The sequence below is a fragment of the Eretmochelys imbricata genome, chromosome 1 (genome assembly GCF_965152235.1).
Source record: "Eretmochelys imbricata isolate rEreImb1 chromosome 1, rEreImb1.hap1, whole genome shotgun sequence".
Classification (NCBI taxonomy): domain Eukaryota; kingdom Metazoa; phylum Chordata; order Testudines; family Cheloniidae; genus Eretmochelys; species Eretmochelys imbricata.
In genome coordinates this window covers 335,246,734-335,258,900 of record NC_135572.1, presented here as the reverse complement: position 1 = coordinate 335,258,900, position 12,167 = coordinate 335,246,734, and the positions used below count along the sequence as shown (strand labels likewise).

The 12,167-nt window shown below is 41.3% G+C and overlaps 1 protein-coding gene across 1 annotated transcript in view; it reads right to left on the bottom strand.

Annotated features, from left to right (window-relative positions):
• Window positions 1-12,167, bottom strand: part of RELN (reelin) — a 455,527-nt gene that overhangs the window by 67,206 nt on the left and 376,154 nt on the right. The window contains exons 33-37 of the mRNA XM_077807865.1: window positions 11,575-11,763; window positions 11,069-11,342; window positions 9,739-9,879; window positions 9,462-9,639; window positions 1,901-1,985 (exon numbers count right to left, since the gene is read on the bottom strand). Of these exons, the coding sequence (XP_077663991.1) occupies window positions 1,901-1,985; window positions 9,462-9,639; window positions 9,739-9,879; window positions 11,069-11,342; window positions 11,575-11,763 (867 nt within the window). The remainder of the gene's footprint in view (window positions 1-1,900; window positions 1,986-9,461; window positions 9,640-9,738; window positions 9,880-11,068; window positions 11,343-11,574; window positions 11,764-12,167) is intronic.

Sequence of the window (12,167 nt, the reverse complement as noted above, 5' to 3'; positions counted from 1 at the left end):
GCAGCTTGTAGCCATTTCACTCTTGGGATTCTTCGTTCTAATTTCTGTTTTACTAGTCTCCTCATTTCTGTGTAGTTCCCCTTTTTTCAAGTTAAATGCTACAGTGATGGGTTTCTTTGGAATTTGCCCCCCCCCACAAGGATGTCAAATTTAATTACATTGTGGTCACTATTACCAAGCGGGTCTGCTATATTCACCTCTGGGACCAGATCCTGTGCTTCTCCCCTTGTGGTTTCCAGGACAAACTGCTCCAAGAAGCAGTCATTAATAATGTCTAGCAATGTTATCTCTGCATCCCATCCTGAGGCGACGAGTTCCCAGTCAATAAGAGGATGTTGAAATCTCCCATTATTATTGGGTTTTCTGTCCTATGTTACCAAGCTTAAAAAACTCTCTGTAATATCTAGTTATTAACATAGGGTCAGATTCTGAAACTCTTACTAATGCTGACTAGCACCTTGCTCCAAAAGTAGATCTTACAGGGAGTCTACAGCCCTGCTTCAGAATCTGACCTGTAATGTTTTTATTATGCATGCTTATTGGAATGATAAGTATACTGAGCTGCACTTTCAAGCACCTTGGCAATGGTCATATATTTTTATTATTATTATTTTTGAAGGGGGAATTTTGAAAAACAAGAAGTCATCAACCAAGATTTTGCTTTTAACATGGGCTATTTGGACATGGTCATAATAGTTTTCCTCTTATTTCCATAAAGGCGTTTAATAATAGGAGCAAGCAGCCAAATTATATTATTACATGACAGACTGGAAAGATCCAAGCTGAATCCACATGGATTTTTTTTAAATTGCCCAAACAGAAATTGACTTCAGACTTTTGTTTAAAAAATACCCAATGTGGTTCCGAACTTTTATTTTGGTCTTGTTCTTTGGCAAAGAAACTAGTAACTTGGGTGCAATTGTGCAGCCCTTAGCTGCATGTAACTCCCCATTAAGTTAATAGGAATTCTGCATGCACAAGAATTGCAGGAATTCAAGCTCTGTACAAGTGGACCCCTGTGCCTGTGTGGAGCTCCACTGAGTTACTGGGGCCCCATGCAGCTTCTGTGGTCTGCACACACACACGTCCTTTTCATAACGAAGTTATGACACAAGCAAAAAAAAAAAAAGTCAGGTAATTTGGAAATGTGGATCAGACTGCATCACCAGCTTGATCAGACCTATATTGGATAAACTGTTTGGCGCTTGTTATTTCTGGTGAACACTGATTACTCTTCATATTGTATTAATCATAATTCCTATGTTCATTTATATTATGTCTACTTGGAAGTCAGATGTTGGCAACTTTTGATCTCTGTCAAGCTGGGTTAGATTAAATAAGCAATGAGCACATGAAATCTCCACAGTTTGTTACTAATCCCGTAAATCATCCAGTATAGAGACCATTTTATTAATTAATCAATTGCTAAAAACCATTTCAAATAATTTTGACCTATGAAATCTAAAAATCTTTAAATTATCATTTTTCTTTTATGCATGTAGAGAATACTCAAAAATGGCGTTTTCTGGGCAGCACAAGTATCTAGGTTGAGACTGCGTATGACATAATGAGCTAGAGCTTGGATTTCATTTTAAGGCCGAGTTATAAAACCCTGAATAAAGGAAGTAGGAATAGAAGGGGTGATAGCTTTAACAAGAGAAAAAATAACAGCACACCTAAAATTAGTTTGATGTTTCTTCTGAGTTAGAATTAGTATGGTGAACCTATTTTCTATTAAAATGAGCACGATAAAAAATTCCATAGAAGTTTCATTGTTATTTAGCATTAACTAATGGCCACTTAAATTAATTTTGTAAATTTAAACCCACATACTTGTCTGTAATATTATAATATATGAGTAAAGCTACTGAAAAAACCCACAAATAAAGAGTGAACCTACCTTTTGCTATAAATTTAAATGAAAACTGGATGTATACAGTATTTGTACAATCTAGATCTCTTGAAACAAGCATTCTCAGCCCTTCCTGTAAATACAGAACATACACAGAAAATTACTGTTTCCCATATGTTACACTAGTGTGTCTATATTTCAGTCTTGCTACACAGTTCTAAATAAGTACCATAAAGGCTTATTTAAAAATCAAGAAACAGAACTGATAAAACAATTTTTTCAGAATTCATATATACTTTTACAGAAATACCTAACTCTTGACAGTAAGCTGCGTTATGCAATCTGCATTATTATAGCTGTTTTATGAGTATTCTAAATAGAGTTTACATTGATCTTGAACTTTCCATTTCACAGTAGCATATTTTAATATGATCTCACTTTAAACAGCACAACGTGAGAAGAATAACATACCATGGATCAGTGATGATCCTAATATTTAAAAAAAACCTCATGAAATCACTATGCAATATTCTGTTGTGATAAATAGGGTAAGAGATGCATGGAAGGAAGAATGCTGGAAAAAATCAGAAATAGAGAGAGAATGGACAATTTCTTACTGATAATTTCCTTTCTGCTAGCACTGTCACATGCAATTCTGGATGTCTGGGCCGCTCGCCTCTCTCTGTAGCTCACAGAAGCAGATCAGCCTTTTGGTGCCGCAGGTACACTGCCCCGCTCTTGCTTGCTACCAGATGAGATATTCCCATGCTGTAAAACTTGCGTAACATCATTAATACCACATATTCCAGAGATAACTAAATGATTATGTATATTAGATCAAGGAAAACGGTCATATGGTAATGAGTCCATTTAATATCTGACCTTTGACTCTTAAGCCATTCAGGGTGGGCCAAATTATGGGAGATGTTTCTAGCAGAAAGGAAATTAACACCAAGAAATTTTCCATTCTGCAACTCAGCATCTCCCACAATTCTCGATGTCTGGGAAATAGCAAGCAGCAAACAGATGCAGGGTGGGTTATGAAACAAGTTTCATAGGAAAGAAGCACCTCACTTTTTGCGAGCTCTCTCAAAAGTCCATATAATTTATCATTGCGCAGTCTAATCCACTTTGTAATGGAGGACTTAGAAGTTCTGAGTCCCTGGCATTTGGGGTGGAAGGACACAAATAGAGAGCCCAATCTTCTTGTGGATTCTGTATGCTTGAGATAGATTTTCAACGTTCTCCTGACATCAAAGGTGCTACACCTTTTTAGTTGGCTTTTGTGGTTTAGGAAAGAACAAAGGAAGCACAACCCCTTGGCAAGTGTGCAAGGAGGAATCTACATTAGGAAGAAAGGTCCTGAACACCATCTTGTTTTCGTGTAACACACAGTAATTTTCCTGTATAGATAAGGCTGCGAGTTCTGATACTTTCCTGGAGGAACTGACAGCTACTAAGAAACAAGTCTTAATGGATAAATAAAAGGCCAATACTGAAGTTAGAGGCTTGAAGGCATGGACCACAAAACTACAGGAAGGTCCCATTTTCGGAAGAGCGGCCTGACAACTGGTCTGGCTAATCAAACTGCTTGAAGGCATCTGGCTAGCTGTGGATTGTCTGCCAGGGAGCTCGAGGACCCTGTGAATAGCACACTAATAAAACAGATACCTGACAAACAATGGTACTGGGCTGAAGGCCTTGGTCTATGCTTCCTTGGAGGAAGTCCAGAATGGTTGGAATTCCTGGATTTCTGGGATTTGCACTGTGCTCTTGGCACCAGTTGTTGAATCTGGGCCAGAGAAAGGAGTATGCTTTTAGTGCTCTCCTAGGCGAAAGCAATGTCTTAATAACTCTGGGAGATAGATCAAGACTTTCTAGAGCTTCCCTTTCAGTGGGAAGGCTGTTGAAGTCCATTTGGGTCTGGATGAAGAAGAGGACCTTGCGAGAGGATGTCTGGTCTCCATGGAAGCTGGAGTTGGGGCTCTATTAGGTCTGAGATCCAAGGTCTTGTCGGTCAGTGAGGAGTTATCAATATTTACCCTTGCCTGTTCTCTTTTTATTTTCTGGACCACCTTCCCCAGCAGCTGAAAGGGTGGAAATACATAGAGTAGGCCCTGCAGCCACCTGTACAATAAAGCATCTGTCCTCATGGACCTGAGGTCTGCCTCCATTGTGAAGTATTTTGGCCTCCTTGTGTTTGTACAATCAGAGAACAGGTTGGTTGGAGAGAGGTTGACAGTCTGAAGATGAGATCGAAAACATCCTGATTCAGGCACCACTCAGAGTTTTTGACCCTGCGCCTGCTGAGCCAGTCTGCCTGTTAGTTCAGGTCCCCTTTGATGTGACTCGCTCTCAGGGAAAGGAGGCACTGTTCTGCCCAACTCATTATCTCCATTGCTTCTGCGTATAATGCTGAATTCAGGGTTGTTTAAATATCCAACCATAGTCGTACTGTCTGATTGAAACAGGGCATTGATCCCCTTCAGGGTAGGCTGGAACCTTTGCAGAGCTAACTTGACTACTTTCAGCTCTAGATGGTTTATCTGGTGAGCCTTTTCCTCCTGGCTCCACAGGACCTGAGCTGTTTGGGTCTCCAAGTGAGTGTTGATTGTGAGGACTAAGGATCTGGAAGGGAGATGGGCATGCCTTTGCAGACATTGTCTTGGGCTGACCACCAATATAAGGAGTTGAACACCATCAGAACCTGTCCTTGATCTCTGATGTGTTACAGGGCGTGGTCTCACACCTTCAGAATGAAGGCTTGAAGACATCTGATGTGTGACTGTGCCCATGAAGTGATTCCTATCCAGGACACAGAAGTCCTTGGAGTTGGAGGCATAGTGCTAGGGTGGGCCTCCTGTGGCTCTGGAGCAAGGAAATAAATTCCTGGATGGAACCAGGGAACCTTTCTTGGCACTGATGACGAAGCCATGCTCCGGAAGGAGATTCAAAGTCCAAGATGTGGCCCTGTGCGCTGCTGACTGTGATGGAGCTCTGATCATGATGTCATCCCGACAGGGTTACTGGTCAGTTCTGAGCCTGGCTATTATCACCACCACCATCTTTGTAACAACTCTGGGGGCCGAGGACAGGCTAAATGGGAATGTTTGGTACTGCTAATGTTTCCTGCTGTAGGCGAACCTCAGACGTTTGCAGTGGCACTGTCTGAGAAGGATATGGATATGTGTCCACTAGAACTACTGAAATCAAGAACTCCCCCTGGGACAGGAATGAAATTGTAGGGGCCACGGTCTACATCCAAACCTTCATTTTCTTCATGCACTTGTTGATCCTTTTGAGGTTAAGAGTGGCTCTGATACACGTATTTCTGTACAATGAAGATGATGGAGCAGAACCCACATAACCTTTCTTCTTCTTTCTTCTCTCTTTCATGCCCATATCCAGAAGATAAGATATTTTGTTCTGGATCAGATTGTGTTTTCTGGGGTCATGGGAGTTGAGTGACTGGAGGAAGAATGGAAGGGGTGGAGCCCACAGGTCATGGGAGTATCCTGGCTGACTATTTCCCTGATGTACTGTCTGTAGTTGATGCAACCCATTCCTCTAGGAAATGGAAAATCCTGCTCCCTAACTTCAACTCTGGATGGAGGCCTATGGGATCTTTGTCATAAAGTGGATTTTACGAGGGGGGTGGAGCTCCATTTGGACTTCTGCCACCTGCCCCAGACTTCAAATCCACTGTTTTCCACTGGGAAACCCATTGTCCCTTTGCTGCTCCTCTGTGAGGATGAGGAGTGAAAGAAGCACCTCTGACTGTAAAGGCTGGTTTGTATCACCTCCTGAGGGCACTTAGTGGAGAAAGGAGAGACAGTTTGGATCTGCTGCACTGTCAGCCATCACCGTAACCAACTTTTCTCCAAAAAGGAGGGATTTTGTAAGCTTGGCTGAGCATAGAACCTGCTTACAGTGAGTATCCACCTTCCAAGACTGGAGCCATAGTGGGTGCCTGGCTACTGAGCTGGAAGCCATAGCTTGGGCTGAGGACCTCATTGCATCCATTGAGACGTCAGCTACAAACATTGTTGTTAGGGAGAATTTCTTTAAAGTGGAGCCAAAGTCAGGGTGATCTATGTCTTTAAGGGCTTTGAGATCTTCCAGCCAGGAAGGAGATGCTCTTTCAAAGCACGTAGCTGCCAGGGATGTTCAAAGGGTGACAGAAGAGGTTTCAAAGCCCTTTTTTGAGAGTGGCCTTTGTCCTTCTATCTGTAGGTTCCTTAGGATCGATCTCCCCCTTTTAAGGAATAAACATATTCCTGGGGAGGGAAGCTACAGCATGTCACCTTTGGTATCTCAGCAATAGAGTTCTTTGGTTCTTGAATGTTATAGAGCCCGAGGTTGCTCTTGTTAACACGCTTGCCCTTATCAGGCTTATTCCATTAATCCCTCATCACTCCCTTGAAGGAGAAGTGAAGGGTTATTGCATCCTCAGGGGAGGATTTTGAGAGGAGAAATTTACTCTGCGGTTTACCCTCAAGAGTAGGCTCAGGTTTCACAGCCAGACAGCTCACCTTCCTCAGTGCGGGAGGGGAAGGAGGAGGAGAAAGAGGAGGCAGAAGATTCTTATCTTCTGGGGGTTTTTGTTAATTTTCTTTCCCTTTTTTAGCTTTTTTAGTTTTTTTTAACCTTTTTAGTGTGCTTTGGGAGTGTAGGAGCTCTGCTGTGCCTTTGGTGATACCTTTTGTGGCTTGCCTTCCTTATGACCTAGAGCCCTCTTGAGAGGTCTGCCTCATTTCCCCTGGGACGGGGAGGGGGAACTCATTGTCAGAGTCCTCCTTGCTGGAAAGCTGATTACAAACCCTGCTTCTTTCCCCAGGGCACTCAGGACCCATTTTAAGACTTGCGGGGGGGTGGGGGGGGGCGGATTTCTGGCTCTGCAAGCCTCCCCTCTTTGTTCTGCAGGGGTCCCCTGGGACTTATCCCGTGAGTCAAGGGTCCTCCTTGCTTTTGGAGCCTCTCCCTGCTCTGCACTGGGGTTCCCAGTCCATTTTTCCCATTTGCAGTCGCAGCTGCCTCTGTGGGTAGGGGACCCCGCTTGCCTGTCCAACTCAGGATCTAACAGAGTTAGGGACAAAAGGCTGTGTGAAGCCTGAGCACAACTCACCGTCTGCTGAGTCTGGCAAGGCTGCCTCATGTAGAGCACCACTTGGATTTGACCTGGTGCTTTCTTGGCTGCTCTGCCATGTCTGGAAGGGGCAGAGGAGCTAGCAGGGAGATGCTGCAGGGGAGGCTCAGGGAGGGTTAAACCCCCAAAAGGTTAACAGACCCAGGGAGGAGAGGGAATGTCAAGGCGGAAGAGTGCTGCCCCCCACTGCCCAAAAAACTATGCAGAAAAGTTAAAATAGGAGGAGGAAGAGCGGAAGCAAAAGGACCATCACTGCCTGCTGCTGCAGAGGTACAGAGTCTGTCACCAAGCAGCAACAGAGGGAGTGTGGCCAGACCATGGAGCACCAAAACTCTTCCTCTGTGAGCTGCAGAGAGAGGAGAGCAGCCCAGATGTCCAGAACTGTGGGTGACAGATGGCTGCAGAAATCAAAAAGCAAGCAATTGAATTTTTAATCACATTGTCCAGTTTTGCTAAAGGATGCTTGTACTGCTGATAGGGCGTACAATACAATCAGATTGTTACATCCTTGAAGCCATAGGACACAGGTCTGGAAAGAACCTCTTTGGTCATCGAATCCAGTCTCCTATTGCAGGCAAACCCATCATATAATCAGATTCATAAATTTATTAAGCTCTATTTTAGGTTACTTGCCCTCACTACTCCTACTGGAACGCTGTTCCAGAACCTCATTCCTCTGGTGGTTCTTCTAATTTTCAGCCTAAATTTATTCATGGCCATTTTACAACCATTTGTTCTTCTGCCAAAATTGTACTTTAGTTTAAATAGCTCTTCTCCACCTAAAGACCCTAATACCTCCGTGATGTATTATAGAGAGGAGTCATATCCATGCTCAGCAATGATTTGAAAGCTTAAACAATCCAAGCTCTTTTACCTCCACTCATAATATAGCTCTCCATTCCCCTGATCATCCTGGTAGCCTTTCTCTGCATCTGTTCTAATTTGAATCCATATTCTTTTTTAGGTCTTTCTGTTCAACTTCTATAATACTCAGCTCTGACTATTTGCTGGACTTTGTGGGAATACTGGCATATTAACAACAACATTGTCACCACCATTAAGCTTTTATTTAGATCCCAAAGTGCTTTACAAAGGAGGTAAATATTGTTACATAATCCTTTTAAAACGGGACTAGATCAAAGCACATTAATGTACTGTTAATGTATGTCAGGAGGATCCACCTGGACAGTTAGTCCGCGGCAGGTTATTTTGAGGTAGAGTCACACCCCAGCTTGCTGTGAACTAATTGTTCATGTGGACAAGCCCTAAGTGGATGGCCCTGTGTGTGGATCTGAGGGCAGAACCACTGCTAATTCGGCAGGGATTTGGCAAACCCAGCCTCTGCATGGGGTTCCTTACAGAGTTTTCCTCTCTTCCAGGGCTTCCTTCCTCAGGTATTTCTTCAAGAAGGATCAATCCAGGTTTAGGACAGTTAATATGCTGAGTGTGATTTTGATTATCTGAAGTTGCTTAACTGGAATGGAATAGGTTTCAGAGTAGCAGCCATTTTAGTCTGTATCCGCAAAAAGAAAAGGAGTACTTGTGGCACATTAGAGACTAACAAATTTATTTGAGCATAAGCTTTCGTGAGCACGAAAGCTTATGCTCAAATAAATTTGTTAGTCTCTAATGTGCCAAAGTACTCCTTTTCTTTTTGCGGAATGGAATAGAAGTTGTGCAAATAATATTTTTAAAGATTTCATTGATTACACCTAAATTAATATTTACACTTTATTTTTGAGAAGCACTGAACTAATGGTGTGACAACATAGCTGTGGATTTGCACTCTAACTGAAAATGGCTTGCATGTTAGCTCAAAACTAGAGTGCTTGTGTGAACAAAGACATATCTTAAGGTTATAAAGGAAGTGCAAGGTTTGGAAAGTAAGCTCTATTTTGTCTTACATATTTGATTTTTTACTCTATCTATCTATCTAATCTATCTATCTATCTTCATAAAAATGAAATTTAAGAATATACATTAAACACATAATTAAATATGAAATAATGCTAAACAATCTACATCATACAAAATTTGCAAAAATAAACATGTAGGCTGAGATTTATAAAATTAGCAATGGGATTTACAAAACTAGTAGGGGATTTAGACACAAGTCCCATTAATTTTTCCAAGCCAATTATGGGAGCTGTGTGCCCAAACCCCATAACTGGCTTGGAAAAATCTCAATCGTGGAGTTTTATTTTGATCTTTCAGCTTTGTTAGAAATGACAGCAGAAGCTAAAGCAATAATTGGAAAAATAATATGTTAAATGTTCAAAAAAGGAACTGTGCTGAACATAGTGACTATACCTCAGGCCAGAAAATAGTATCAAAGGTGAAAAATAACCTCTTGTCTAAAATTATTAAAATAATCATTTGCAGGAAACAAAGAAAGGAAATATACTTGCTATTATTAAGCGTATTGATATTTTATTAAATATTTGAATTTAAATAATATCTAACCTCCTTAAAAATGAGAGTGGTTCCAGATTTGATTGTGTCACTGTTCAGGTTTCCCCTCTCAGCACCGTAGACTTCAGGCCAAAGATCAGGATGCAAGTTACCATTGAAGTCATCTTTCAGAACAGAAGGCAGAGGAGCAACAGGGACACAGTATGGACCTCCAAAGCCTCTGTCACACCTGACAACATAATGGTGGAAAAAGGGATTATCTATCTCGGGTAATAAAAATACAACATTACTTTGAAAACAGCACATAATGTCAGGTTTGTCTACTTACACACAGTGACCTGAGTCACAGATTCCATGGCCAGAGCACATCCAGGGACATCCTGTAGCCAAGACTACATTATCAATAGCCCAAGAATCTGCTCCAGGAGCGTAATCATATTGAATCCATCTGAAACGTGTTCTGGGAGTGCTAGCAAAACAGAACAAACATAACTCAGTTTGAAAAACAACATTCTTGTCTGCATTTGGGAAAGAAAGTAGAAATATCTTAAATGTATTCCAGCTGAAACTGAACCCTATCCTGAAGTCTTTCTCAGGCAAAATTCTAACTGACTCTAACAGGACTATAGCCTAAGTGAAAACTGATTGAGGATTTTAGGATTATTGTGTCTATTTCTCTTCAATATCTAACTCTCTGAGTCTTCACTTTTCAATACTGTACACATAGGACTTTGCAATGGGACATGTATGATGCTGAATTCATTGCTTAGATTTATGGTTCAGATGTGTGCACTGTTTAACACAATGAAGTTGATCAAGAAGCATTAAATACATTAGTATTCAATAGCTTGTTGCACACACAAATAACTTTTCAATGCAGCTAGCAGTTTATCTGTTGAAGGCCAATTTAGTCAGGGTGTATGTGGTACACTCCCAATAATTCATGAGGAGGCATCAATACCAAGAGAGGGAAAATTGCTTTTGTAGTGAGCCATCCACTCCCAGTCCCTATTCAAGCCCAAATTGACGGTGTTAAGTTTGCAAATGAATTGTAGTTCAGCATTGGTTCTCCACTTGTAAGGTAACTCCCTTCTCTTCATGTGCCAATATATATTTATGCCTCTTTCTATAATTTTCACTCCATGCATCTGAAGAAGTGGGTTTTTTACCCACGAAAGCTTATGCCCTAATAAATCTGTTAGTCTTTAAGATGGCACTGGACTCCTCGTTGTTTTTGTGGATACAGACTAACATGGCTACCCCTCTGATACTTTGCACCTATCTGTGCACATGGCAAAATGCCTTTATTTTAAGGTGTTTTTCTTCTGAAATGTGTGAGTGCATTAATTTCTGACACTTCATCTCGTGCATCTTTGAAACCCCATAGTAGATTTACAGCCCTTGTTATGGTTAGGTCATAGGCAAGGCTCAAGAATTCACTCAGCTAAATTTGATTCTCTCACAGACTCTTGCAGCCCATATTACATCTGCTGAAATATTTTTAAGTGCAGTTTATAGGGATGATGTATTTATTTTCTGGCACATTTCATATTTAATTATTAAGAAGTATTCAGAAAATTCCCAAGCTGAGGCATATTTGTTCAGATTAGTTCAGAAAAGCTTGTATTTTGATATATAGCCAACACAACAATTCTCACATGGTTGCAAGTGGAAGGTAGACAGTAATTCGCTTCCAGTTCTGGAATCTTTCTGATCTGTAAATTGAACTCTCAGTATAATGCTGACAACCTATGCTTGGAGGAACACACTCTTCAGTCACCAGGTGCCAGTCTCTCCCATTGTTTAAGGAATACTGTAAGTGAATGCCATGGGAATCGCTGAATGGCTTACTGCAACCCATGCTCAGCTCAAACTGCAGGAAAGTGGAGGCTGATACATGAAAATCCCAAGTCTCAGCATAACGAGGTTTTCCTAAGAAAAGAGAACAAAAATATTTTCCTATTATGTAATGTTTTAGTATTATGTAATGTTTGCTTTTTCCTTGGGCTCAGCATTTTCAACTGTATAGCCTGAAAGCATTTCTCCTTTAATCAATAAACTATTATACAGATATCCCCCATTTTTTAAATGGATCCTATAAAGACCTAAGCTACCTGTAGCCTAAAAAATAGGCCCATTCAGACCTTTCTTTGGTGATACATACCAGTATCTTCACTGAACATCAGAGCTGTATCCATAGAGAGACAGTCAATATCTACTTGACCCCCTTGGATCCGGTACCAACTTGCTTGTAAATCCACAGATCCATCAAATTTATCTTGAAAACCAGTCTGAGAGCTGTCATTCATTCCTATAAGAACATCATCCAAGGCCCACTGTGCTGAAAGTTTCCCTACAAACGGAAAGACAGGAAGTTTAGTGGAGCCCCAGTAAGATATTTAATCGTGTCTGTACTATGCATGCAGACTAGTTAAATTGTTCCACAATTCCAATACCACCTTCTTGTGACAATAGGGTTCAATCAATTAAAATCTTCTTGCTAACCATACCTGACTAGTTACTCAAGGCATAATCCACCACCTGTTGGTGGCTCTATTTCTGAGGAACACAGACATTTCCCCACCTTTATTTTTCAAGCTGGAATACTAGTGCCATCATGATATTTTCCTATTTTTAAATGAAGTACTCCCTGAGCCTCTGTTATGCAGATTGGGTTTCTCAACCTGCCCTTTCCATTGCTAAATGGGAAGGGGGTCCTGACTGGATAAGATGGGGGTCCTGGTCTGGAAAAGGGAG